This window comes from Girardinichthys multiradiatus, chromosome 12 (genome assembly GCF_021462225.1).
Source record: "Girardinichthys multiradiatus isolate DD_20200921_A chromosome 12, DD_fGirMul_XY1, whole genome shotgun sequence".
Lineage (NCBI taxonomy): Eukaryota > Metazoa > Chordata > Actinopteri > Cyprinodontiformes > Goodeidae > Girardinichthys > Girardinichthys multiradiatus.
In genome coordinates, this window is record NC_061805.1 from 20,597,034 (window position 1) to 20,623,909 (window position 26,876).

General features: G+C 38.4%; 1 protein-coding gene across 2 annotated transcripts in view; it reads right to left on the reverse strand.

Annotated features, from left to right (window-relative positions):
- Window positions 1-2,481: 2,481 nt before the first annotated feature.
- adamts12 (ADAM metallopeptidase with thrombospondin type 1 motif, 12) overlaps window positions 2,482-26,876 on the reverse strand; it is a 38,092-nt gene continuing 13,697 nt past the window's right edge. The window contains exons 3-25 of one of the 2 annotated variants that reach the window (XM_047382170.1): window positions 25,885-26,062; window positions 25,567-25,775; window positions 25,378-25,461; window positions 24,289-24,413; window positions 24,034-24,183; window positions 22,207-22,350; window positions 20,429-20,573; window positions 20,263-20,355; window positions 19,983-20,128; window positions 19,731-19,900; window positions 18,979-19,112; window positions 18,709-18,829; window positions 16,635-16,879; window positions 13,869-14,010; window positions 13,666-13,792; window positions 11,379-11,589; window positions 10,419-11,282; window positions 10,161-10,313; window positions 8,354-8,506; window positions 7,986-8,162; window positions 5,873-6,019; window positions 5,649-5,796; window positions 2,482-3,970 (exon numbers count right to left, since the gene is read on the reverse strand). In XM_047382170.1, the coding sequence (XP_047238126.1) occupies window positions 3,840-3,970; window positions 5,649-5,796; window positions 5,873-6,019; window positions 7,986-8,162; window positions 8,354-8,506; window positions 10,161-10,313; window positions 10,419-11,282; window positions 11,379-11,589; window positions 13,666-13,792; window positions 13,869-14,010; window positions 16,635-16,879; window positions 18,709-18,829; window positions 18,979-19,112; window positions 19,731-19,900; window positions 19,983-20,128; window positions 20,263-20,355; window positions 20,429-20,573; window positions 22,207-22,350; window positions 24,034-24,183; window positions 24,289-24,413; window positions 25,378-25,461; window positions 25,567-25,775; window positions 25,885-26,062 (4,197 nt within the window). In that variant the 3' untranslated portion in view covers window positions 2,482-3,839. Of the gene's footprint in view, window positions 3,971-5,648; window positions 5,797-5,872; window positions 6,020-7,985; window positions 8,163-8,353; window positions 8,507-10,160; window positions 11,283-11,378; window positions 11,590-13,665; window positions 13,793-13,868; window positions 14,011-16,634; window positions 16,880-18,708; window positions 18,830-18,978; window positions 19,113-19,730; window positions 19,901-19,982; window positions 20,129-20,262; window positions 20,356-20,428; window positions 20,574-22,206; window positions 22,351-24,033; window positions 24,184-24,288; window positions 24,414-25,377; window positions 25,462-25,566; window positions 25,776-25,884; window positions 26,063-26,876 lie in introns of both variants that reach the window. The other variant, XM_047382169.1, reaches the window with a different exon arrangement.

Genomic DNA, 26,876 nt, shown 5'->3' on the forward strand with positions numbered 1-26,876 from the left:
ATTACTGAAATAGTATAAATAATAATAGTAATTTTATTTTGAATAGAATAAAAAAATAAAAAAATCTTATGATCATCAAAAATCACCATAATTTGCCAGAAGGTACCTTGTTGTACATTACTTCTCACAGCATACAAATGTGCACATCATATTTAAAATCTCTTCAAATTCTGTTTTATGACACCAGTGCTTATTGTCCAAAAATAAACATTTAATGATGACTTTCAAAGCCTTTTCTCGTGAAATACTTCAACTTTATGTAAAACATCAATATTTACATTTTTGAACCTGCTTTTTCAAGACATCTGCAATCTACCCTGACACTTTAGGCATGATTGATTGATGTTGTTAGGATATGATTCAGGGATAACTACTGACCGGTGACCCATTCTTGATTTGTCAATGCCTGTAGTCGGAAACAAATTCGACAGACCACAAATTCTGGTATTAAGATGTGGCAGGTTTTCGGGCAATTGACCCAAAGTTTCAGTGTTTTGATTCCTGAACCTCTCAGTCATGACTTCTATCTCGTGACACAGTGCTCTATTAAGCTTGGAAAGTACTAAATTATTCTAGGAACGATGGGCTAAGTTGTTGCTGGATGTTAGAGGTAAGACTCAGGATCCTTTGATTTTGGAATGACATATGACTTGTGGTAGCATTTAGATTTTCTTTTCAGGACATTAATTTTTCCAGATGGAATAACAAATTGAGGGGGCCTTTACTGGAGAACATAACTTCACCCCACAAAGCACCAAGTGGCTAGCACCGGTTGACGGAGGAAAAAAAGCTTTCAAGTACCACTCCCTTTTAAAGCAACCAGATCATCCTCATAAAAGCAAGCATGTTGAAAAATCTAAACGTGTATCAAAACTACGAGCATTTCTGATCTAAAAACACATCAACACACAGCATGTATAACGCACTTATGATACTACCTTTGTCAATGAATATGCACTTTTTTATCTTTTAGGGGTTACTGATAAAAAAATTTGATCAGTCAAAATCCTAATTGGCAGGTCAGACTTTAAAGACAACTGGAAATTAGTATTACCCAGGAAAGGCAATGTCCACACATCGTTAGATTTTTCTGATCACCCTTCAAAGAAACCTATAATCAACGCTTATTGCCTCATTGCCACTTTGAAGGGGCAACATACAGGAGATGTTTTTGGAAAAGCTACAACTAATAAAATATACTTTTGTGCTGTGTAATCCAAAAACCGCAACAGTTTGACTTCAGTGCTGAACCTGTGCTGCCCCAGCTTTTAGGAGTCATTTTATGACCATTTGGGGCTTTGGGGAGAACAAGCTCACAGTTGCTTATAAAACAGCTCAAATGTGGCTTTTCCAGTCAAATGCATTAATTTGAGTGAAAAAAACCAAACTTTTTCAAAACCCTCTCCTTTTGAAAAACGTTTTTATTTGTCATCCAGAATACTTTCTTAATGAAACACAAAGATATCGGCATAGGTAATATAGTTGGATGGTGTTTGCTTCATCTTGACAATATGCAGACACATCCTGCACACACACCAGTTCCTTTTAAGGCAAGACGCTCTCCTTTGACCCAGTATCGTGTTACTCCTTCCATTAGTGCTGACTAACTCTTGGTCTCTGGCTTGAATGACCGCAGTTCGGAGCATGGAGCAAGACAAGGTCCTTTCGTGTCAAGTTATCTGGCACAGACGAACCCGGGGAAATCTGGGCCAGCTGAATATGATCCCTGAAACTGAGCTGCTGATTCAGGTGTTACACATGCAGCAGCGGCATTCTGATGACTTTACAGATGTAAAAAAACATTGAAACCACTAAACAAAAGACCGTGATGAAAATAATTAGGCAAGATTAGTGAGAAATGGATATTTTTATGAATATTTATACTTGTACATTGGTCAGAATTTAAGCAGCATATTATATAAAAATGCTTGGCTGAACAAACTGAAATCATGAAAAGCAGAACACAACTAATACAATTCTTTTAAGAAATTTATTTCATGTATCATTTACAAAAATGTTTTATATTAAACCTAATTTTCATCACATCTACCAGTGAGGACAAGCAAAACACATACTACCTCCCTTCTCTTCACATTTGTCCAAGCCTCCTCCACTCACAACTTGTAGTAAACGCACGAGAAGTAAATGAACTGATGATGTAAAACTTGGTAAACTATTTCACACAAACACAAAGGCCATCTTTAGAGTGACCTGAGAGGGATGACCTGCAACGCCTCTTCTTTATTTTCAAAGGAGCACAACAAGGCTGACTGCAGAGTGGTGAACATTCTGCAGCTGATTTATTAACCTTTGACAATATGAAAAAAACAAAAGACCTATAACGAGCTGTACATAAACACACTGTGCTTGCTCTGGGAAAAAAACAAAAAAACAAAATTCAAAAAGAACAAAATCAACAAAGTTTTAACAAAATATTGAAGTTGACTAGCCAAATAATGCTTTAAATGACAGAAAAACATTCTGTTTTTACTAGTTCATTAAAAAAACCAAAAAAAAAAACATGAAGGATTAGCTGCGAATCATCAGCAGTTTCATTTTAATAGCACCTTTATTAAGCTATAAAAGCACCTTTGATCCAGAATTACTTGTTCTGGTACATAAAGCCTGTTGTCTGTATTAAGTCATTTAAGGTAATAAAAAGTTACTGTTTATAATACTCCAAATATTATTTCTGTAGTTTGGAGTCCTTTTAACGAAAGGCCAGAGAAAGTGCTAGAGTGACCACAGATTTATTATGGCTGCATGGCGCATAATGTAATGTAACGGTTTCTGCACACCACTGCTCAGCTGGCTGCAAGGCTACCACACTTTTCCCAAGAAAAGCACAAAAGATAAATTTGAGTGTTTTGGATATTATTGCTTTATACTAAGTGATACAATTTTCATCAGAGGGTGGCGCCAAACACAGCAGATGAAAAAAACAAGTCAGATTATGAGGAAAAAAAGAAGAAGACATGTAGTGATTAGAAAGCTGTTGTTTTCTCAGTGTGCATAATTTACCTTTTAGGTAAACACAAAAACTGCAATGATATTGTGGTGAGACATCACCTTGTACTTTCGTCTTGGTTCTGTCTTTCTTCTTCTCCCCTGAGTAGGCAGTGTATAAACCAGCTCTTTACCGCCCCTACGAGTCTTTAGTGAAAACTTAGCGGAACGCAGTTGTTCAGCTAAGCTTAAAATAGTATGAACAGGGGTGCATGCCTAGTCGAAGAGACTTGCGTACATGGACACAGAGAAAGATGCCAAGTTACTAAAAGAGGACCACCGATCACTCTACAGAGAATAAGCACTGTGATGTAGCGTACTCACCAGCCGTGCACAGCTACCACCCTGCAAAATACCTGTCTTTAAATTGATTACCCCTGATAAAGCTTTGATTCTGTCTAAGGCTTAATCATTTTTAAAACCATACGCTTTCAATGTGAATGTGGGCATTTTCTGTACTCCTTCCAGGAAAGAACGGGGCTACTTTTATTAAGTATTGCAGTTTTAAAACTACAGCTGACCAGCTATGAGTAGCCTTTCTGTTTCTGTGTACCTGACCAGATAGCCTGACTCATTAACCAGCTAATATCAACTTGTTTTCTATTTTAAATGAAAGAAATGACCTAGTTTTGACCAAACATTTTACTAAAGTAGGTTAACATGTACCAAACACATGAAAGAAAAAAATAAAATAAAACAAATACAGTTGACCAATGCTGATGATGATTAAGTTTGGCCTGCTACAGTTTCCATTAGCACTTTGGTTTCTCAGTCTCTGGATGGCTGTTGTTTCGTACCAGTAATTTATGAACATAAGGTAGATAGTCTTGCAGTCAGGATGGGTCCAGTCTTGGTAGACCCCTGCAGGTGAAGCAACATTGTCTCTGGACCGACCTGAGCACACAGCGACCCAGCAGCTTCAGCTTGTCACAGAAGCGGGAGGACATGGTGTTTTTTCTGCAAACTGAACAGACAGAAACCAAAACACAACTTGATGTCCAATAAATTAACACATTTAACCTGACATAAGGTAAGAAATATAACTGCACGATGGGGTCAATACGTCTTATTTGTCAGATGTTTCCAAGTCATCTGAAAACCTATTTTGGAAGTCAAGATTAACTATTTAAAATACATCCAGACATTTTGTTATTTAGGCTCATTTGGAGATTCAACTGACCATTCATGTAGGTCACCCTTGCTTATTGGCACAAAACATTGTTGTTCCAAATTTCTGCCCTTTTTAACTTGTTTTAATTTTAAGCTTTGGGCCTATTGGCCAAAGACATCAGGTGCTGATATTACTGTAGTAAATCGTTTTTGGCTAGCAGTATTGTAGATTGTAAGACATAAATACTCAGTAGTTTATTATAAATATACAAGTGCAATTATATTGCTGTTTTCCCTCTTACAGATTTTTTCTGTTGGTACTTTCTGGTCACACCTCACTGTTTCAAATCAAACTAATTTTAATATCAAACAAAGATAGTCTGAATAAATAGTTTTCAGATTTGCCAAACAATATGCTGATGATCCCCAAGGGTTTTGGGGAATGATTCTGTGGACTGACAATGAAAAAAGTCCAAAATTTTTGGAAGCTATGTTGAGGGTCCAGGGCTGCTTTGCTGCTTTAGGATTTTTTGTAAAACTGGAATCATGAAGTTTGCTTTCTACAAGAAAATACTGAAGGAGAACTTCCAGCCAACAGTTTGTGATTTTAAGCTGAAGTGTAGGGTGGCCGACAGGTGCAAACGCACAGCAAATGGTTAAATGAGCTGCAAACACAAAACACGATGTAAACACATAAATGATGCAAACACACAAACACAAAAACCAACTGCAAGTTACAAAACAGTTGCAAAGGAAAAATGCTACAGATAGTTAAACAACTGCAAGTTAAGAAAAGCTGCAAACTTCTTGCCATTTATCACAAAGCAGGTTTGCAGTCATTGCAATCATTTGAAAACTGCATTTCGTATTTACTTATGTTTTGTCTGGTATTAAAATTTGTTTGACGTTCTGAAATATAAAGTTGTCAGCACAATTAGAGAACGCTAAGTTGTGGTGATTTCACCAATTAGAAAAATTAAATTAAATTCAGTTTTATTTATATAGCGCCAATTCACAACACATATCGTCTCAAGGCACTTCACAAAGGTTGTATTTTTGAGTTCACTACTGGCCGGTCTGTGGTTAGGCCTGAACAAGCTAAAAAAAGGCCAGTTCTGGTCAGCAGATTTCTCAGTAAATCTGTAATAATTAACAAACATGAATAAACCACTAAGAACTCAAGAAGCTGATTAAACAATTGTGCCTCCAAGTCTTCTGTGAAAGTATACATTTACATAAGTCATAACTTCACCCACTCTTCACCTGAACCCAAACTCTAACTTGAACTCATCTTGCTTTATTAGTTTACAGCACAGTTGATGCAACATAAATAAGTACACACTATTAATACTTAGACCTAAAGTATTAAACAAAGCATGCCACTAAAATTCTGCTTTGGAGAATTGTTGCATTCACAATGTGAACTCGAGGAGTGTATGCGTGCATGCATATCTGTGTGGGCACAGAATCTGCTTTCAGATCAACCTTTTTTCCCACCAGAGGATCACAGAAACAGACTGATGCATACACACCTGGGTTTTTCTTGCATTCCTGCATGTTGCATTTCCTGAGTGTTTCTGGTTTAGAGCTCTCACAGAAGCGGTTTGGCACAATGGCCAAATTCCCGCTCACACAGCTGACTGCACGCTGCTGTTGACCCTCACCACAGCTCACAGAGCACTAGGAATAAGAATAATACGTTAGAAAAATTCAAACATTTAAAACTTTTATTTTGTGTAAGCAGACTGAGACTGACTTTCCCCCAGTCCTCAGCTTCCCAGCGATTGCAAGTCTTTAAACTGCACAGTTCTGTGTTGTTTGGCCTGAAAGTGGTGCTGCAACGATGAGGTTCAGGGCAGTACACCAGTCGCTGCCTGATGCCTTCACCACAGCTGCCAGAGCACTGTGGACAATGAAGATTTTTTTAAGTCATCACTGCATTATTTTTAGATTGCAACAAAATAGTTTCTCCAAACAGCCACCTTGCTCATTTACAGCGCCTTGCAAAAGTATTGACTGTAACACATGGATATGCTATGATCTAAACCAGGGATTCCCAAAGTGGGGGTAAAGACACCAAGTGGGGAGTTGTGAGATGATTTTCAGAATCATCATGATATGACTGCTGAGGAATATGAAGGGCCAGAAGGGAAAAATTAAATAAATAAATTTATAATGAAATTAAATAAACGAGAATGTCGCATGAAATAAATAAATGTACCATAAAATGGCCTATTAAATAATTAAATAATATATGATGAAATTAAATAATCAAATGTCATTTAAAAAAAAAATCATTTAAAAATTCAGTACATATAATAATTTCACTTTACATATTATAAATAAATATAGAGTGTAAAAATCATATGTATATTTAGGAGGTCACCAGTCTCTGGGACTATTATTTTGAGGGTCACAGGCTGAAATGTGTGGGAACCCCTGATCTAAATCATTGTATTGTAGCTCTGTCTGCACGTTTGTGGTGGTGTGTTGTACATCTGAAATGTGAACTTCAGTCCCAGTTTCAAGTCTTTTGCAGCCTCTATCAGGTTTTGTTTAAGGATTACCCTGTTCATAGCTCCATCAATCTTCCCATCAACTCGGATCAGTTTCCCTGTCCCTGCTGGTTTCCCTGCTGTCGGCACCATAATTCACTGTGGGGATGTTGTTTTTTTAGGTTGCTAAAAGTACTTCTTATTGCTTTCTTTTAACAAATGCTGAACTGAGAACATATAAGGCTAGATTTGTGGCATATTTGGCTAATTGTTGTCCTGTTGACAGATTATCCCTGAGCTATGGATCTCTGCAGTTACCAAGGTCCTCTTGGCTGCTTCTCTAAGAACTGCTCTCTGTCTGACCTGTCAGTTAAGATTGAAAGCCACGTCTTCGTAGGTCTGCAGTAGTGACATACTTTTCAGATGACAGAGTGAACAGTTTTCCAGGAGGTGTTTAAGGCTTCCAATATTGATTTATAACCTAGCCCTGCATCAAAATATCTTTACAAGAGTCACAACTTTACTCCTAACATATCTGAGGTATTCCTTGTTCTTCATAATGCTGTTTGTTCTATAATGTTCTCCAACCAAACTCTTAGGTCTGATTACACTAAGATTAAATTACACATTGGAGAACCCTATTTACTAATTAGTGAACACTAAAGGCAGTAGGTTGTACTGGATTTTATTTAGGGGTATCAGAGTACAGGGGTCCACATGTATACACAGGCCATTTTTCAGATTTGAAGTTGTAAAACTGTACATTCTGAAACTACATACAATTGTCCTCTCCCTTCACAATTTTGTGCTACTTTGTGTTGATTTAAAATGTAAAATTCCAGTATGACCCATTACAGTTTGTGGATGTAATGTACAAAATGTCAAACAGTTCAAGGGGTATGAAATATTTAAAATGAACACTGTTCTAATGATATCAAAGGGACAACATTCATGCAAGAAACTCTTAACTCTAGGTTATTTGAGAACAAAAAATCATTTGGATGGATATTTTAACATCAAAATAAATGTAAATGAAAAGTCTATTCGCATAAGAAAATAGTATGCACTCTTATCTTCAATAACACGTAAATGTAATGAAGGCTCTTGGAGATGGCCCCAAAGGCTGACAGGCAGGCAGGAGCAGCATTGTGATTTGAAGATTTTAATTAAAAAAAAGAAAAGCAAAACTAAGGTGCTAAACAATAAAACGCCTGGACTAATAAAACAAGATGTGACAAAAACAATAAATGCTGAAAAATTAGCTGAATAAGGACACAAGGAAATGATCAAAAGATATGCACAAAAGAAAATTAAAACCCAAACATCTGGAAATCATGACAGTAAAGTGATTATTTGAATGCATGTGTGTCCTACCAGTCCCCAGGGTGACACGGTCCAGTTCATACAGGGCTTGTGGGGGCAAACCAGGGTGCTTAGGGGTCTGCTGGACACAGTCTGACAGTGGAAAGGTCTGAGGGGACGTTTACTTTGAGAATCAACACACTGGACATCACGGTGCCTCCTTCTCACCAACCCACAGTTTTCTGGACACTGTGGAGAAAATAACAACCCAATAAATGCTCCAAACACAAATGATATAAATAAAGATTTACAACAGAAAAAAGGCATTTTTATTCTAGTGACAGATAATATTTAATTGATAATTAACATACTCTAGTATTATTTGTAATTAACAAGTAAACTATCTGACTATCAGTTGCTTCATTTCGAAAGTTGTTGACCTTGCTCCAGCTGCCAGTTTGCCAGGTAGCGCATGGCTGCAGGTGGCATGTTCGTGCGGGTTCAGGTCTCTTTATGTTGGCACAGTCCTCATCATTCTCTGAACTGCACATCACTGTTCTCCATAAAGCTCCAATCCCACAAGTTGTTGAACACTGGACAGAAATGAGCATCATCTTAAAAAATACTATTGAAGTTTAATCGGCTGATATTATATAACAGCAATACAAATAGGTTCAGTGACATTAATCATACATTTTAGAAGAACCATATAAGATCTTTAGTCATACTTCTTTTTAGTCTATAACTAATACACAACATAAACACAGACTGTATATAAATTGTAGATTTAACTGAACTGTCATTATATGTTGGTGTGGCCCACAAACCAAGCTTGTCAGATATGGTGCTTTGTCACATTATTGTTTTGGGCTTTATTTTATTGCTTGTTTAATAGTAAAGCTTTAATTAATTCATTAATTCTTCTATAAGAGCCATTTTAATACATGAGTCTACACTGATGGATAGATTAAAATAGGGTTATTTTCCATCATTACAATGTCACTGGGTGGATGGTGGCATTTTGTTAGCAGCAGTAGGAAGGTCCTGAGTTCTAATCTTTTAAGCTTTTTTCTGCATGGATTTTGCATGTTCTCCCCATGCACGCATGTGTTCTCTTTTGTACTTTGGCTTTCTCCTACAGTCCAAAAATATTTGTAATTAGTCTAATTGGTCTTTTTAAGGGCTGCACGGTGGCGCAGTTGGTAGCACTGTTGCCTAGCAGCAAGAAGGTCCTGGGTTTGACTCCAGACCGGGGGTCTTTCTGCATGAAGTTTGGATGTTCTCCCTGTGCATGCGTGGGTTCTCTCTGGGTACTCCGGCTTCCTCCCACAGTCCAAAAATATGACCGTTAGGTTAACGTGTCTCTGTAAATTGCCCTTAGGTGTGAATGTGTGTGTGCATGGTCCTGTGTGTCTCTGTGTTGCCCTGCGATGGACTTGCAACCTGTCCAAGGTGTAGTTCGCCTCTCGCCCATAGACTGCTGGAAATAGGCACCAGATATAGAAAATGGATGGATAGATGGTCTCTTGAAATTGTTCTAAGTTGCATGTGTGTGTTTCTGTGCATGGTCATTTGTCCTGTGTGTCTCTGTGATGGACTTGCAACCTCTCCTGATTGTACCCTGTCTCTCGTCCAGCTGGCAGCTGGAAATAGCCAGCTGCCAGCTGGCTATCCCCCCCCCAGCAACTGTGCAAACACAGAAATATGGGAGTAGACAACAGATGGATGGATCACATATTACCTGGTGACAAAAAAAGGCAGTCAAATTTTAGTCTTTACTCTAGAAAGTACTCAGAATTCAACTTTTGGACAATTTCCATTAACTATGGTAATTGTTTGGTGGCAGTTTGGTAGTGAAAAAACAGTGCGCTTAAACTGTGTTTCCAATGCATCTACCAGGGCAAAAACATTAACAGGGTAGAAATTTATCATGGAAAATTTCGGACGCTAAGGTTTATGAACTGGTTGAATTTTCTAAGCATTAATTTTCACTCATCCCAGTTCTCTACAATTTTTATTTTTTGTTCATTTAAACTGTATAGATTTTAAATCCATGACTTCTGCTTCGGCTATCTGCAGAGGCAGAGGGAGAAGCCTAAATTCTCCAGTGAATGATGGTTCAGGGTAGTTAGGTTCCACTGGATAAAGGTTCAGGGTATCATAATGGAAATATCTCTAATGTGAATGGTTTACTGGTGTGATGTTTTACAGAGTAAGGCAGAAAGTTTGAAAAATATCTTTACACACCTCGCTCCAGTTTCCAACAACCCAGTACACATCCATACTAACTGGTTCTCTGGCCATCAGGTTGCTTTGGTCACTGGTGGAACTACTTTGCGGACTTCTTGGTTCCTGGTTTTGGCTCTTGAAGTGGCTTCCTTTGGACCTGGAAGAAGATTTCTTAGGACGAGGAGTGGGAGAGTTTTTGTTGGTTGTTGCAGGGGACGTTTTCAAGTCAGTAAATGGTACATGAGGTGAAGCTGCAGTAATGGATGGTTTTCTCACAGTTTTTGCAGGAACTTGCTTTCTTTTGATGACAGTTTTTAATAGGACAGAGCCAGACTTATACATGGGAGTGGTTAGAGGAACCTGTTGTGTCCATGGGCGGTATGGTTTGACATCTGAGGTGGTGTTGATGTTGGGTAAGTGGCGGGTTGCCCTTGCACATGTGTCAGTACTGGTAAGAGAGAATGGCGAAGCAGTTGTAGGTGGATCTGTAGTTATATGTTTGATAAGTGGACGTGCTTGTGGTTTTGGTGTGGTTCTCTGAAGAAGACTTGGTAGAGATGTCACCGTGGTGAAAAGGTCCAGGTCAATAATCTTCTCTTCTTCTTTCGTCTTGTCCTCCACAATATAATCATATCCTGGAGAGTAGAGCACCCTATCCTCAGTGCTTCCCTCCTCTATGTCAACATTTTCCTCCTCTTTAACACTTATTTTCATTTCTTTATTAACTGAACTTGATTTATTAGGATAAATTTTCCTTTTTGCTTCCTTATTTTTCTTTACCAAAACGCTAAATTCTTCATCTTCTGAGTCTATAATTTCAATAACTGTAGCTTCAGGACTTAAAGTGGATTTTGTGGTACTAGTTGTAGTTTCTTTGGTGGTTGCTGTAGGTGCAGCTGTGGAGCTTATAGGTGCTAATGGTGATGAGCCAGGATGTTTAGTAGGGTGAGTTTTATTTGTGTAAATGTGGCGGTACAGAGGGGGAATCCCTGGTCGTCTGTGAAGATTTGAGTTTGGGCAGCTCTGCAAAGCACACAGTGATTTGGACCTGGGTTTGGTCGAGGGGTCACATGTCTTCTTTGGTGCCAATGTGCACATCACGGTGCGTGAGCGCACGCCTCCTCCACATGTGACAGGGCACTAAAAGCACAGCACTTGCAATGAAATTCTTTTATTGGTAAAACTGAGACAAGCTGCTACCTAGCAAAAAACAAGTTACCCTTATAAAAGGCTTACCTCTTCCCAGTTGCCAACATCCCATTCCTGCCCACATGGCACATCTCTGTTGCATGGCACCACAGGTTTTGGTTTAAGCAGATGCTTACATTCCACAGGGTGGAGTACCCTCTCCTCCCCTGAAACAGTCCGTACACAAAGAACGGTCCTCTTCCTTAATCCTTCTGATCCACAAGTTTCTGTACACTGCTGCCAACCACCAACCCACCACCTAAGAGCCAGAGGAGAAGAGAAGAACAAGGTAAGCAACAATATTCTTGACAATGATACAGAGATAAAACTGTCTTTTTAGAAAATGGCCACGGACAAGTAAGGTTTATGACGTCCTTCTTTGCACAGACAGCCATAACCATGCAGTCAGTAATGTGCAGTGCCCTTTTTGGATGCAAAAAGAGCTGTGACTTATCAGGTTATTTAATAATTAAATAAATTAATAGAAGGGATAACCTCAAACAATGGAATATTAGTGATAGAAACTTGTGCTTTAAATATCAGAATATTTTTATAAAGCTTCCCGGTACATTGTAATATTGCTACTATATACTTATATTCCTAATAGTAATTATATAGAAACCAAAAACAGCAAACAAACGATCCCCCCATTTTTTATATCTTGTCCTCGGGACGTGTAGTGTTATATACTCAGATCAGCGCAAAGTCCTGACAAATAGGTAAACAGTTAAAAGCTCAGGCAAGTAAGCTGGAGCAAAGCCATTGATGGTCTTGAAAACAAACAGCAGGAACTTAAAGTCTATTCTAAATTGTACTGGAAGCTAGTGAAGAGAAGAAAAAATTGTGAAAACATTTGTTCACTCCTCGCTGGAGAATACTGTTTGTTCATGCCATGCCTGGTCATATTTATGCCTGCTTTTATCTCATGCCCAGATGTAAGTTTTCATTTCATTTTTTTTTTTTTCCATTTTCCATTTACCATTCTGCCCCTGCCTGCCTGTCTGCAGTTGGGTCCACTTCTAGAGCTTTTCCTGACAGTATGAAACAAATGTGACCGAAACATTTTTTTTATGTATATTTAAAAGGGACATGTCATGCAAAATCCAAATTTTTAGCCCTTAAATACATTTTGTTGTGTACTTGGAGTCTGAAAGAATACAGAAAAGTTAAAATCAGTCTCTCCAGGTGCTGCGTAGGTATCTTTATATTTTGTTTGGGTCATATTTTTTAATCCGTTCACTTTTCCCTCATCTCTATTACGTTTTTTCAACAGTTAAGTCTCAGTATATGCTACAAAACTGCTAAACAAGGTCATGGACTTCCGACTGACCAATTTTGCATATCCGCCACTATTATTTCTCACTGCGATTTTGTAGTCCAAGCTCAAGTATGCCGAAGCTGCAAGTGGATAAGTCTAAATGTTCTGTTGTTGGGTGTATTAACCAAAACAATTCATTGCACCGTCCCCAAGCATCAAAATCTTTTCGAATGGCCTGGTTAAATTGTATTTTTCATGGAAATGTACCCATATCAGTGGGGAAATCCCTCTTTGTCTGCACAAAGCACTTCAAGGATGAGTTCTTCAGCAACCTCCATCAGTATCAAGAAGAATTTGTCGTAAGACTTCATCTGATTTAGGGGTCAGTTCCTTCTGGCTATGGAAATGATGGACACAGCAAAGCGGTAAACTGCGAAAAACGCTAAAATGACAAACATTATTTTAGTGATGAATTTATTGTGTGTTGATATGATGCCATGGGTATTGCCTTCTGCTTGTTTTGAATGGGGGTGGTGGGGGGTGACCATTTACCATTTAAAGAGACAGCACCAAAAAGACTTCAGGTCAGGAGTTAAAGTGTACCCTGTGGAGCTACAATAACAAGAAGGTCAGCCTAAAGCATTGCAACTCCACTTCATATAGACCACAACTGAATGATTTAAGAGTGAAAAGGAAGCATCTAAAAGCATGACATGTGCCCTTTATTTTTTAAGTGTATCAGTGTCGAAGAACTATTAATTAGTAATCCCTGACTTCATATTTCTGTGGGGTATAAATTTGAGTTGACGTAGAGGCCCACTTCTCTTAGTCTTCAAAATGGGAAAAACAAGAGAACATGTCATTCATCTTTTGTTCTATACCCTAACTATAAAAAAATGTATATCAATATAAACCTTTGATTTGTTAGACTGTCATGGTTGGTATTGATAGGTAAATCTCAAGTAAATCTTGATTATGCAACATAAATGGTTAAGTTTGGTTAAAGAAAATCTACAGTAAAATAGCTTCCAGTTTGATGTAGAAAAAATAAATGTGAGGATGTCTGAGAGTACACACCTAGCAGGACATTCCATGTTCTTACACTTGCGGTGTCGGTCTTCTGGACGGCTGTCTGGGTCACAGAGAGACTCGTCCACGACACCCACTTCTACCTCAAAGCACAGCACGGGCTGGTGCTGCTCTCCTAAGGACAGCAACATTTCAGATTTTTTTAAAATGTTAAACAAAGCAAAATCAAGATGTTTAAACACAAGTCGAACCTAGGCCACAGGTGGTGCTGCAGTCCGTCCAGGCTCCGTGTCTCCAGCTGTAAATAGGTTCAGGGACCTCATTTTCTGTAACTCTGGTCTTCTTGATGGTGTATTCTAACTTAATACCTGGATTCATTTCCTGAAACAGCAACTAAAAGAACCACAATGTAAATACATATTTGACATTCCTATCTGTCGGATTTTCAACTGGTATTCCAATTTCAGCCTTTCCAGAGTTCTGTTTTTGCCTTTTTTGTCCCACTTATATGTTTCACATCATCAAACAAATAATAATAGGAGAAAAATAAAAGGTGAAAATAAAAAAGCAGTTTTCAAATGATTCATTTATTAAGGGAAAATAGCTATTAAAACCACCCTGGTTCTATGTGAAAAAGTAATTTCCCCCCTTGTTAAATCACAAATTAACAGTTATTAACCACATTTCTGAAAAGATGAACTCAACTTTATTAGACACACTCAGGCCTGATTGCTGCATAATCAATAAAATCAAGGAATTCATTAAAAAGAACATGAAGTAGGCTAAAAGGTTTCAAAAAGCACACATCACACGCTTATCTAAAGAAATTCAAGAACAGATGAAAAAAGTTACTTAAATGCCTCAGTCCTGAATGGGTTACAAATGCCATTTTATTTGTATGTCTTTGGGACTCCAGCAAACCAGTGAGAGCCATCATCCACAAATGAAGAGAGCATGCAACACTAGTAAACATCACCAGAGTGACCAGACTGCCGAAATTAGTCTAAGATCTCATTAACGACTCATTTATATGGTCACAAAGGAACCAAAAACACCTTCTAAGGCACTATAGGCCCTTATTTGTTTCAGGTACGGACATTCATCCTACTTCAACAATGAGAAAGACTGGGCAAAAATGGCATCTATGGGGGAGTTCAAAATCCGAAACCCCTGTTGACAATGCTGCCCAATTAAAAAACACAAAGACCTCTCTCACAGTTTTGAAACATCCAGATCAGTGATTCCCAGCCGGGGGGTGCCCGTACCCCTAGTGGTACGTGAGCAGATTGCAGGGGGTACGTGGAAACATTTAATATTTTATTTCCAAGATGACAGGTACATATTGTAACATTCACTCTGTCTAACTCCTGTGTAACTCATATTAAGAATGACTCGGTAAAGATGGAACGATTTATTCAAATAGTTGTTTTCGGCAGAACCAGTCAGAGAGAGGAACCCCCGACTCTTTTTCCTCCCTCAGTGGGGATAATTCTTGGATGTGTGATGCTTTATTAGGGCCCAGGTGCAAAATACACCCAGCTTTTATCAACAAAAAGGCACAATAAAACAACTACAGGTGGGAAAGACTAGAGCAGGGGTGACATTGCTGTTCACCTGCACGATGCTCCGCTATCGAGAGAGAGAGAAAAGTAACAGCTGTTTCCACTCTGCTTATCTATTAAAGGTTATCAAGGACAAGCAATCTCAGGTGTCTTGTTAAAATGATGAAAACAAAGTAAAACTAATAATGAGCCTGAACATTATTTTTGTTAAGTGTTCTGGTGTTGATTTTTTAGGTTTAAATGTCTTCAGTTCTGTTATAACAAAAGCAGGTTTATTATTTATGTTGATTTGTTTTTATTTAGATGACTTATTCACTTTCACGGCAACGGAGTTACCTTTATGTTTAATTTTAGCTGTAAAGAATAAAATGCCTAAGAACTAAATGGTCAATTAAAGACATTAAATAAAAATGATTTTCATTGAAAAAATCAATTATTGTACATTCTACTGTTGCCAACACGTTTGACTGTGTTTCCCCTACCATTATCCAAGAGAAGAGCTCCGCCCCCCAACAAGGTAGTAATAGTACGTTTTCACAGTTGATGTCATTCATTTTATTAGGTCACGTTATGAGCGATTTCATTCCTGTCGTCGCTACTTTGCTTTCTATAGAAAAACTTGGCAAAAGCTGCACGAAAACAAACTTCTCATTCTCTGTGTCACCGACGCTCACTGCTGATACACTGAGTTACGTGCGCTCGCAAGTGAACTCTGGCTTCCGGCCGCGGACATAAAAACATGCCGCTAAAACCTGGAGGCAGGCAAGGATATCTGCGGTTTTTAAAAGCGAAGGCTAACTGTCCTGCCCCTAACACAGCTAAAGTCCAGTCCCCACAAAATAAAAGCTTTTAACCTGGCTTGGCTGTTGGAGGTGAAATAATCCCCCTGGCTTTAAAAGACTGAATTTGATAATTAAATACTATAAATAAATTAGGAATGTTCTGTCGAATATGCAGAGTAAACAGGCTGCAGTCAGAGGAAACTATGGGCCCGACCATATGTAAAATATTTTGTTTTCTGTCAAATCCCCCCACCCACAAGACCAAAATCCTAGGGGAAACACTGCTATAGCAAAATGGCTCAGGGGGTAACACAAGTCAAAAAAGGTTGGGAACCACTGAGCTAGAAGACCAACAAGACTTTTATGAAAATTTTCTGTGAACTGAGAAGGTAAAAGTCTAACATTTTAGAAAATGTGTGCCTCATTACATTGGGAATAAAAATTAACACATCATTTCAGGAAAAGAGCATCATGATAAATGTGAAAGGTGGTCGTGGTGTGATAATCTTGGCTACTTTGACGCTTCAGGACATTGTTGACTTGTTATAATTGATAGAACAATGAATTTTGCTCTCTATCAGAAAAACCTGAGAAAGAATGTTCTACCATCACTTTGTGACAAAGAATATTCTATATCATACTCTCATCCATTCCTATGAAAAGAGGAACCTACCTGGAGCATGACTGGCTGATTGGTAGGTCCAGGGGCTGTGAGGTTCTCCATGTTTCCGCTGCGTTCATAATAGAACGTCGTCCCACCCGCCTCATACTCGCCATTCCACTGGATGATGAAGTTCCCGTTGAGGAAGTACTCGTCTGACCCCACACTTCTCAGGGCCAGGAAGTTACCTGCCTCCTCAGCTTCCTTCACCAGAATGTCCCGGGCGCCCTCAGGTATCACCCCCACGTCTACGTACCCTGGGAGAGTCGGAAGGGGAATCAGAGTTGCACCGAGGTAATGGGATGGCCCACCATGGCAGCTGCCACACTCACATCCAGACTTTCAGACACCTTCTCTCTGATGTCTAACCCGGGTGGGCTTGGCTCGCAGGGGTGGCTGGCATGTGTGACTGGATGCGTGCTTATTCGGCATGATGGGGGTGGGATGGGGGGTGGTGGTGCACTGCCTTGTCTCTGTTTTTTATTGTGTGGGGATGGGAGGTAGGTGGTTTGGGGGAGGACGAAAGCAAAAATAAGCGGGTCTAGGCAGTTTAATGATGTTTGTGGGAAGGTGTGTGTTTGTGAAAGGAGGTGGGGGGTGCTTGCCCTCAGTGCAAGCCTTTTGAAGTCTCACACATCTGGGCTGGTTATCTGGAAGGGATGCAACGTGCAGCAAACACACACACAGACAAAAGAAAGAACGAAGGGAGAAGGGCGGGAAGGAGGGAAGTTTTTATTGTTTTAGGGCCTCTTTCACTATGAATCTGTCTTCACGGTGTGTTGATTTAGCGGGTGAGTTATACTTGTCCAAGTGCAATAAAACCAGACAAAGATGTGTATCTTTAGACAAACATGGACCTGCAGACAAACTGCATGCGTGCACACTTACATCTGAGCACAACTGGACAAATAGCTGCAGTGTGTGGATGAAGCTGCTGCCATGGCAATAAAGAGCAACTGTACAATCCTAATACACTGCCCTGGAAAGATCTTAAATTTTGCACTTTTTCATGCTTTTTTTAGTAGGCCCATCAAAGCTTTTTTCTCATTGGGATTCTGTCTGCTTTGTGTTAATAATTTCATAATTGTATGAACTTTCATGTTTGGAAACAGTGCCTGGCAAAAGTGTTCATACAGTACATTTTGCCATGTTGCCATTACAAACTTGAATGTATTCTATTTTGATTTTAAGTGAAGGACCAAAACAAAGTGCACAATAGTGAAGTTGAAGGAAAATTATACATGGTTTTCAAAACGTTTACCTACAAAAAAAAAAAAATCACTAAAGTATGTTATACCATTGTAGTTCTGGCTGTATTCTAAGGGTCTGCATGACTATGTGGGACCAACTTTTACTTCAAGCTCAGTCTGATTGGTAGCTGTGGCCGTTTGTTTGGAGTTGTTCTGCTGGAAGGTGACCCTTCACCCCAGCCTCAAGTCTTTTGCAGCTTCTAATGGATTTTCATATTATATTGTCATGAATTTAGATCCATCCATCCTCCCAATACCTCTGATCAACTTCCCTGTTCCTGTTGAAGAAATGAATCCCTACAGCATGATAGTGCTTGCCCCATGTTTCACAAAGGCGGTTTGCATATTCACAGTAAAGGCCAGATTTTTGGAGTGCAAGATTAACAGTTGTCCTGTGACAGATACTCCCACCTGAGCTCTGGATCTCTTCAGCTCCTCCAGAGATACCAGGGTGCTTCTCTCAGAGTAATCCTTCCATTTTCAGATGTTCAAAACTTGGGGTATTGGTTAAAATGTTTAAAATTCTCCCTGACCTGTCTGCTGTGTTCTTTGGTCTTCATGATGCTGTTTGTTCACTAATGTTGACTAACAAACTTTTGAGACCTTCACAGAACCTCTGCATTTATACTGAGAATAAATTAGGGGATTCATAAAAGCAATTCAGATTTTTATTTGTGAAAACACCGTGTATAATTTTTCTTCGACTACACAATTATGCCCTGCTATGTATGGCTTATCATTTTAAATCCTAATAAAAATATGTTGTAAAGTATCAAAATGTAAAAACGTTAAAGGGGGATAAATAATTTAGCAAGACACATTATTATTGCACTCACCAAAACCTTCTTGTTCATTATACGTCCTATAAACTGTCTCACAGCTTGTGTTGTCGCCCAGACAGACTCCACAACGATCCTCCACTGCATTAGAGTCAATACCAAAGTCGCAGCCGACCTCCTAAACAAAAACACACAAATAACAGCACTGGGAAGTTTCCACAGAGGATCTTCTCCCTCTGTCTGCGCGTAGTTACTCTGCAGTGTGTCATCATCCTGCTCCACTATAACCCTCCCAGTCTCTACAGGTCTCTTACCCAGGCACACTACCTTGCACACTCCGTTAACACAGATGTTTCTGGACTTGTTCTTCATGAAGCATGGGGTCCCATCGGTCACCGCGTCGAGCATCTTCTCCGAAAAATTCTCAGTAACTGGTCGGCAGTGAAGTTCACAGGGATTTACTGAGGATGAACGTGAAAGAAAATAAATCAAGTTTATTTTTGCCTTTTTTATACCACACAAATTGTTATTATTATCTATTGCTATATGCATATAAATGATAACCTTGTGTTGTGTACCCACCACTTCCCACACTTAAAAATAGACTATAAGGCATATCATCTAACTGTCCAATAAATTAATATACATAACTGTAGATTTTTGTGTAAAGTTTAAGTTTACCATTTTCACTTATTCTATCTGTTCTTTGCCAAAAAAAAAGGTTAAATTTAATTACAAACAAATGCAGAGAGACTAAAACATTACAAGATTACCTGAAATTAAAATAATCATGCTTTATTTTCTGGCTGCTAGTAAACAGCCGACATGAGTAACTCATCTGATGACAGCTTTAAAATTTTATATGTTTTGTATAATTTACACTGACTATAATAACCATTTTGTATCTACAAACCGACATAAAAACCCAACAGAACTTTAGTGCAATTAAAAGGCAGAAGGTATTCAAAGGTTAATGCTGCCCTCTATTGATTTATACAAGCAACTGCATCTACTATTGCTTTTTGTTGTGTGGTAGAAAATAAAAAAAATACTGTATGTTTTAGGGTTTCATCTCTTACATGGGTTAACAACTGGGATCCACTGATAGAGCTCATTGTGATAAAGAACTGTGTCAAACTCGCTGCAGAGCATCTCTCTGAAGGAGGGTTTCTTATTCTGACAAGGTTTGGTGTTACATGTCCGATAACGCTTCCTTTCTCCAGTGCAATACTTTCCTCCAAATTCTGGTCTGTTGGACAACAGGACATGTTGAATCAACCACGCAGCCAAGGATTAAAGGGAAAAAAGGGAGTTTAAGTGCAAGTTATTACTTGGGATTGTTACATTCCCTCTCTGCAGACTGAGCTCCTGTTCCACAGGTCCTGGAGCAGTGGGACCATTTACCCCACGATCCCCAGCCTCCATTCACGGTCTCTGGGAGTTTACCCACAACTACACACTGTCCAGAAATACACCACTAAGTATGGAAAAAATAATAAAGAGATTATTCAAAATCACTTAGAAGATGTGCTAAAATGCTTTTGTCAGCCCAACAAATGCCTACATCTGAAAATAAAGCCCTGACATGGCAGTGCTTATAGCAGTGTTTACCTTGTCTGGTCCACAACGAGTACCATCTATAGGAGAGTCCAATTTGGATCGACAGGAACCATTCACCGAACACCAAAGAATTTGGCAAACATTCTGAAATAAAGAGCCCAAATTCAAAATCAGTGAGTGAGGTCTAATTTCTGCAGAATTTTTCAGCGACACTTACATCCACCTCAGGACAGAAAGTAGCATTCGGACCATATTGGAGCTGGCACTGATGATGTGTGGTGTAGCGGACACCAAGACGAGCCAGAGGGGTGGTCAAGTCCCTTCTGGAAGGACGGTCATCTAAACAGAAACCCCAGCCACGGCTATGGCAGGCAAAAACGAAAGTGAGGTCAGTTTTGTTGTCTGAGAAAAGAAAAGGACATCCATACATAGACTACTGACATGCCCACAAAACACTCATAATGTTTGCTTTTGGGTTTTACTTTTTAGTCTCCGATAGGCAAAAGTTATGGTTTTGCTGTGGACTGCAGGTCAGTCTGCAGTAAGAACACTGCTAGCCTTCTTTCTCATTTACAAGATAGACCAATTTGACTCTTTAGAAACGTTTACAGTCACGAAAAACACAAATATTTATGTAGTGGGACCTAAGTATAGCTACTCAATTCTCATATTGATTTAAAACAGTTTTACAGCTACAGTTAGAGCTTCAGATTGCAGGTTTGCTACCAAGCAGGTAGCCTGACAAGCTAATATCAGCTAGTAATACTTGTGGTACTTTTTAAAGAGCAAACAGCAAAAAAAGTTATCTGGGCGAAAAGTAATTTAACAACTGCTACAAAATTTTTCCGGTGTTTATTCTTTCTACTTTATATTGATTCTACATATCAATAACAAATAAACTATATAGATAGCCCTGTTATAACTGTAATAATCAATATGCTCAATTATTTTAGCAAGATTATGAACTATTGTTGCTCATTTGTTGTAAATAAAAAAACAGCTGGATAATGTTATTCACCATATTCTTGGCTTGGCTGCTGGAGGATTGAATATGTTAGCAACGTCTGGTACAATAGCAGCAGCTCCCGTAAAGCAGTTGGTTTTCTATGTAGTTGTACTTGTTTACAGCTGAAGATGTCAACAGAAATCCAGCAATGTAAACGTGATCTAGGAATAATGTGGATACATTTTTGTTTTTTAAGTTTTGATGTAAATACTATTTTTATTCAAAGTTGTCATTTCATTAAAATCCCATAACTAGTCCCAAAGCTTTTAAACAATGAAGAAATTGATGTAGGATAATATTATTTTACATTTATTGAGAGACTGTTTACTAAAGCTAAATTACTATATAGAGAGACAGAGCAAACAAATTTCAATTAGACTAATATTAAAAAATATTTGTTTGAGCATAATGTAAAATAATCTTTAAGTATTCCGAAAATACATTTATACAGATATGATCATTTCCATAAAAAAATGATTCAATGACTAATTTAGATTATGAACTTTGTCATCTGACTTTGCAGCAGCTAGCAAAGTTCAATGTAAAATGTAATCAGAATTATTTAATTCCTCTTCCACACACTTCAAAAGACATGTCAAGGCAAGGTAAAAAATTGCAAGTGTCAATAATCTGTTAGCTCTTTCATTATGTTTGTGTCCCAATATAAGGGAGGTAAGATGGAAAATATTTGTGCTTGGATTCTATTTAACAAAAGACCACTTTGATTGCTATCAAGCTGTGTTTTTTGTTGCATGGCTTTCGTCAAGCATACACTATGTCCTTTGTGTGGCTTGTATCATTGTTCTGTTCATGCAAATAGGTGATCCCGTTGTTATCTACCAGGAATGCTATGGTCCTGGTAAGAGACATAAATACATTCTTCAGACAATTCACTTGTCCCTTAATAGAAAAATGGAAAGAAAATAAATAAGATCTTGTCATCATTTCATAATCAGTGGTTTCAGAAGAAGGTTCTGATTCAGCCTTACTCAAGGAAACGTGTGATGTACTCTTTGGAGCAGGAGGACCAAGTAAGAGGTGAACTGTCATACATCAGTTGTCTCGACATGATGAACGGGTGTTTTCCTCCCACCTCACAGTCATTCCCTTGGCCATCATGATGAATCCCAAAACTGAATTAAATCACAAATGAACATGACATAAATACACAATGCAATAGCATGTATGCTCAGGCTTTGTTAGTCTAAACCTTAGCTTACTTAAGGAATACAGTCTGCCACTGATCTAATTAAAGTGCGTCTTTTCAGGAAGCTTGTGTAAGGCAAGCCGGTTTATATGTATAAAACCATTCATGCACAGGGTAATTTAAGGTGATTTACAGGTAAATAAAGAAACAATGAGAGTACAATTACAGTTAAAAGAAGAAATACATTCAAGGACTGCAAAAACATTTAATTGAAAGAGAGAAATCTTTGTGCAATTTTAAAACTAGTAAAAATCTAACACATGATGGAAATGAACTAATAAATATTTAATCTTTATGGCGAAAAACTGTTTCAAGTCATAATTTAGAGGAGCCAACAGTTTCTGCACATATTAGGTTTTTACGGTGTTGGTTCAAAAACTGAGGAGGATACAAATGAGATGCTCCCCAGTCAATGTTTTAATTCTGGTCCTGGTAAAACACTGAGTGAGCACACCCGTGGGCTCTACATGGTTTACGCCTGAAGTCTGCAACCCTGAATCTGAGAGCAGCAACTCCTAAATGTATTAGACCCAAGATCATTCAGTGTCTTAAAGGAATTTAACAACATTTTAAATTACATCCTTCAACAAACTGGAAGCCAGTGCAGTGATTTAAGGACTGGTGTAATATGACCCTTTTTGGTCAGGAGTCTAGCAGCAGTATTTGGGTGAGTGAGCTGCAGGTGGTGAGACCATGATAGTCACATTACCATAATCTAATCTTTTAAAATTAAACGCTTGCACAAGTTTTTGTGTCCTGTTTTAATAAAACCCTTTATTCTCACCCTTTATTCTCACAATGTTTTTAACATTTTAAGTGGGCAAATTTAGAAATAGACCTTTTGCAGTTTGTTAAATTGAGGCATGAGTCCAGGATGAGACCTATGTTTTATGCATGCTCTGATGTCTAGCATCATTGAGTCTAGTTGAGTGTTTATTTCTTACCTTGTTTTTTTGGGACTTAAAATTATGACTTCTGTCTTTTTTGTATTAATCTGGAGGAATTCTGACCGATCTACTAATTGGACACACTGGCTCAGTGACTGTAGAGGACTATGGTGAAATGGTGACATAGTTATATAAGTTATACCACATTAGCAAATATGTTGTAGTGCTCCATTTTTAGGATAAGGGGAACTACATGGATGTTAAATAAAAGTGGCCTGAGAATAGTCTTGAGGATTGTGATCTTTGTTTGCTCAGATTTATAATTATTGTCCTGCTACCTAAAATTGTACGTATTGCGGCAATTTTATTAATGAGAAAGATATCTTCCTCTCTGTTCTCTCGTTCATATATTACACATTCTAACAATATTTATCAATAAACTGGCCCCCTGACAGGGAAAAATCCTTTTGAAAAAAGTGTATAAAACTAAAGACAATTTTATGCCACACATAAGAACAAAAAAAAACAACAACACCTTAGTTCACTCTCACCTATTTTTCCATAAACATCTTTACTTTCACCATAGCAACACTCTTGGATATCCATAACTTTATGTCTGGCGAACTAACACTGTTCAGAAATTATGGGTACTTACTTCATAATGGCCCAAATTTGTGTGATGATTTCCTATTAGGTATTTTTAGCAATTAAAAATGCACTACCTGTGGCCCATTTCATGGGCGACAGTGAAGGCCACAGGCAGTCCTGAATCCTCGTTGATGTTGCAGCTGCGGTGGGGTTGACACATCCCAGAGAGATGAGAAAGACCCAGAGTCTCACAGGGCTGGTTCATTCCAGCGCAGATATCTTTCCTTTGGAGGGAAATGTGAATAATTAATAGACATACCACATCACATCATATGGGGAAAACATACATAATCTTATCAACTTAAATTGTAAATTTGTGTGTCACTTGCCTTGTGATCAGAACAGCCAGATCATGGTGAGCTGGGTGAGTATCACTCTGTGGATTCAGGTTTTTCTGCCATGCACAGAAACTGGACAGAGTAGTATCTGCATGGTGAGTAATCTTCAATCCTTTCTGCAGCAAACAGGAGTGTTTGGGATATAAATCACCATATTTTGGAATCATTTTGACATTTTACAATTCAATTAAGTTACAAGAAAAGCCACAGGACTGCATGTGCACATTGTTCACAATACTTTTAAAAGACCTCGGTTGACACGGATAGAGATTAATAAAATATTTTTTTCATTAAATATGAATTATTTTCATTAACTTTCTCAAGTGCTAGTTTGTTTATGTTGTAATAATACACACAACATTGACTGTTTATTGAAAATACAAAACAATATATTGAAGTTAAACCAGTGTTTCTTAATTAAAGAAAGTATCTCCATTAATGGAAGGTCCAGTTATCATTTATTCAAGTGAGTAATTTCTATTATTTCTCCTTCTGCTCCCCCCAGCAGCGTTCATCTAAATGTTTCCAATTAACATCAGTGATTTTGGGGTAGTGGTGGTGCTCCCCTAATGAAGGATCCATCTGTCCATCCATCCAATACAAAGTTAGAAAAATGTTGTACGGTAAGCAAGAAGACAGATTAAATCTCTGCCTACTCTGTGAGCATCTTTGTGCACCAGTTTGCAACATGCAATCACAGTAGAAAACACAAAACCTAAACTATAAAGAACTAATATGTTTTCAAGATCAGAATCAGATTGTGCTATTATCTAAGGAGGGCTCTCACCCCCCACCAACATGATCGCCCGCCCCCTCAAGAAAATTGTGACATATTAAATTATTAGTTAAACGTCTGTGACGTTCACATGTTACCAGTGCATTGCAGCGGGAGATGAACTATATTGTTTTGAACTTATGGCAGAGGAACATACCTATTTAAGTCCCCCCCCCCCCCCCCCCCAACCCTAAGACCAAAATCCTAGGGGAAACACTGTATTTAAATATTTTCTAAGGATTTTTAAGCATAATTACCATAGACGTGGTGAATGCTGTGAATTACAGAGACTGCATTATTATTACCTCTTCTCCTTGTAGCAGAATGAGGCGGACTAAGATGACGTGGATGGCATTTCCAATACTGGCATCATGAAAGATCCCAGCAACCTATAAAAATGATCCTTTGTGTTAAAAAATAACATTTTTAACACAAGACTTGTAGAACACGTATATTAATCAAAAACTTAAAACAGAAAAACAAAAGTTCTCCACCATATTCATAATGGTGAAGATGTACGACTCAACATTCTCGCTGCCATGGTATTCAATAAGTTTGGAGTCAGCCACCACCATAGTCTCCACCCATCGCTCTCGGCTGACTGAGCGCTGCGAACGGGACTGAACCTGGGCCTCCCCCCTCCAGTACTCCCTCTCCCATTCCTCCCTTTCTTTTTCCACCTGGAGAGAGTCACTTGGAGCATCTAAAGTGTGAATAATGAAACACATAGCTTAGGAAATACAACAAAAGGAAACCTCATTTAAAATTTCACACACACCTGCAGCTGTATATTTACACAGTTAAGGACACACCTTGAACTCCACAAGAGCTGGGAGTCTGTTTGGACTCCAGGCTGCGTTTTCTTCTCTGATTTTCCACAACCAATCTTGGATAGACGACGTGTGGCTCTGGAGTCCCTGCAGGATCACTGGGCAATTTCTGGGCAGGTTCAATGAAAAAATGCCCTTCTGGCAGGGAAAAGAATCCCTTCTGCAAAATGAAAATGTGAAAAAAGAAAAGATGACAACGTGGCAAGTTTAGGCTCAGGTCATTCATTGAAATGACTCAGACATCCCAATGTGCGGAGTAAGCCAAGTCTAAATAGCTATTTTAGGGGCATTTTGATGTGTTCTACAAATCATATTTTCATACATGGAAACAAGAAAAACTCCAGTAGAAATCCCAAACAAATCAACAAAAATTGTAAAGTTTCCCTGACAGCCAGCAGATTTGAATATGAACGTTTCTCTTCTCAGGCTAAAATACAACAACTCCTTCTGATGTATACTGTACACGTTCTTACAGATGGAGGCTGTATAAACACAGACCCATCTAACAAGGCACATTTCTGGATTTCTCTTTTATGCATGTAAATGCATTTACATTACATACATTTTTTGGCACCCTGGTAAAGATTTGTCAAAACTCAAAGTAAAATATGATTGTATTGCAATAGGTTGATCTTAGTGTAAACAGTATAAAAATTAATTGACAATAGAGGCATATTTCTCTTTGCCACTCTTCAAAATAGGAAAAGCAAGGGCACATACCATTTCAAGAGAGGTGCTCACCTTAACGTGCTCATATCTACAGCTAGAAAAGTATTAAAAAAACAAGGCTGGACAAGGACCCAGAGGACACAGTGAGGAAGATGTCAAATTTCCAAAGATCACCATTACAAATCAGGTGGGTCAGTTACCAGTACAAAGTTATGTCCATGTTTTAAACTGTTTTTGTTTCAAATTTTACACCATACCTATGTTTTAAAGTTCTTCTAATGAGATGGCTGAGAAAGTGCTGGAGT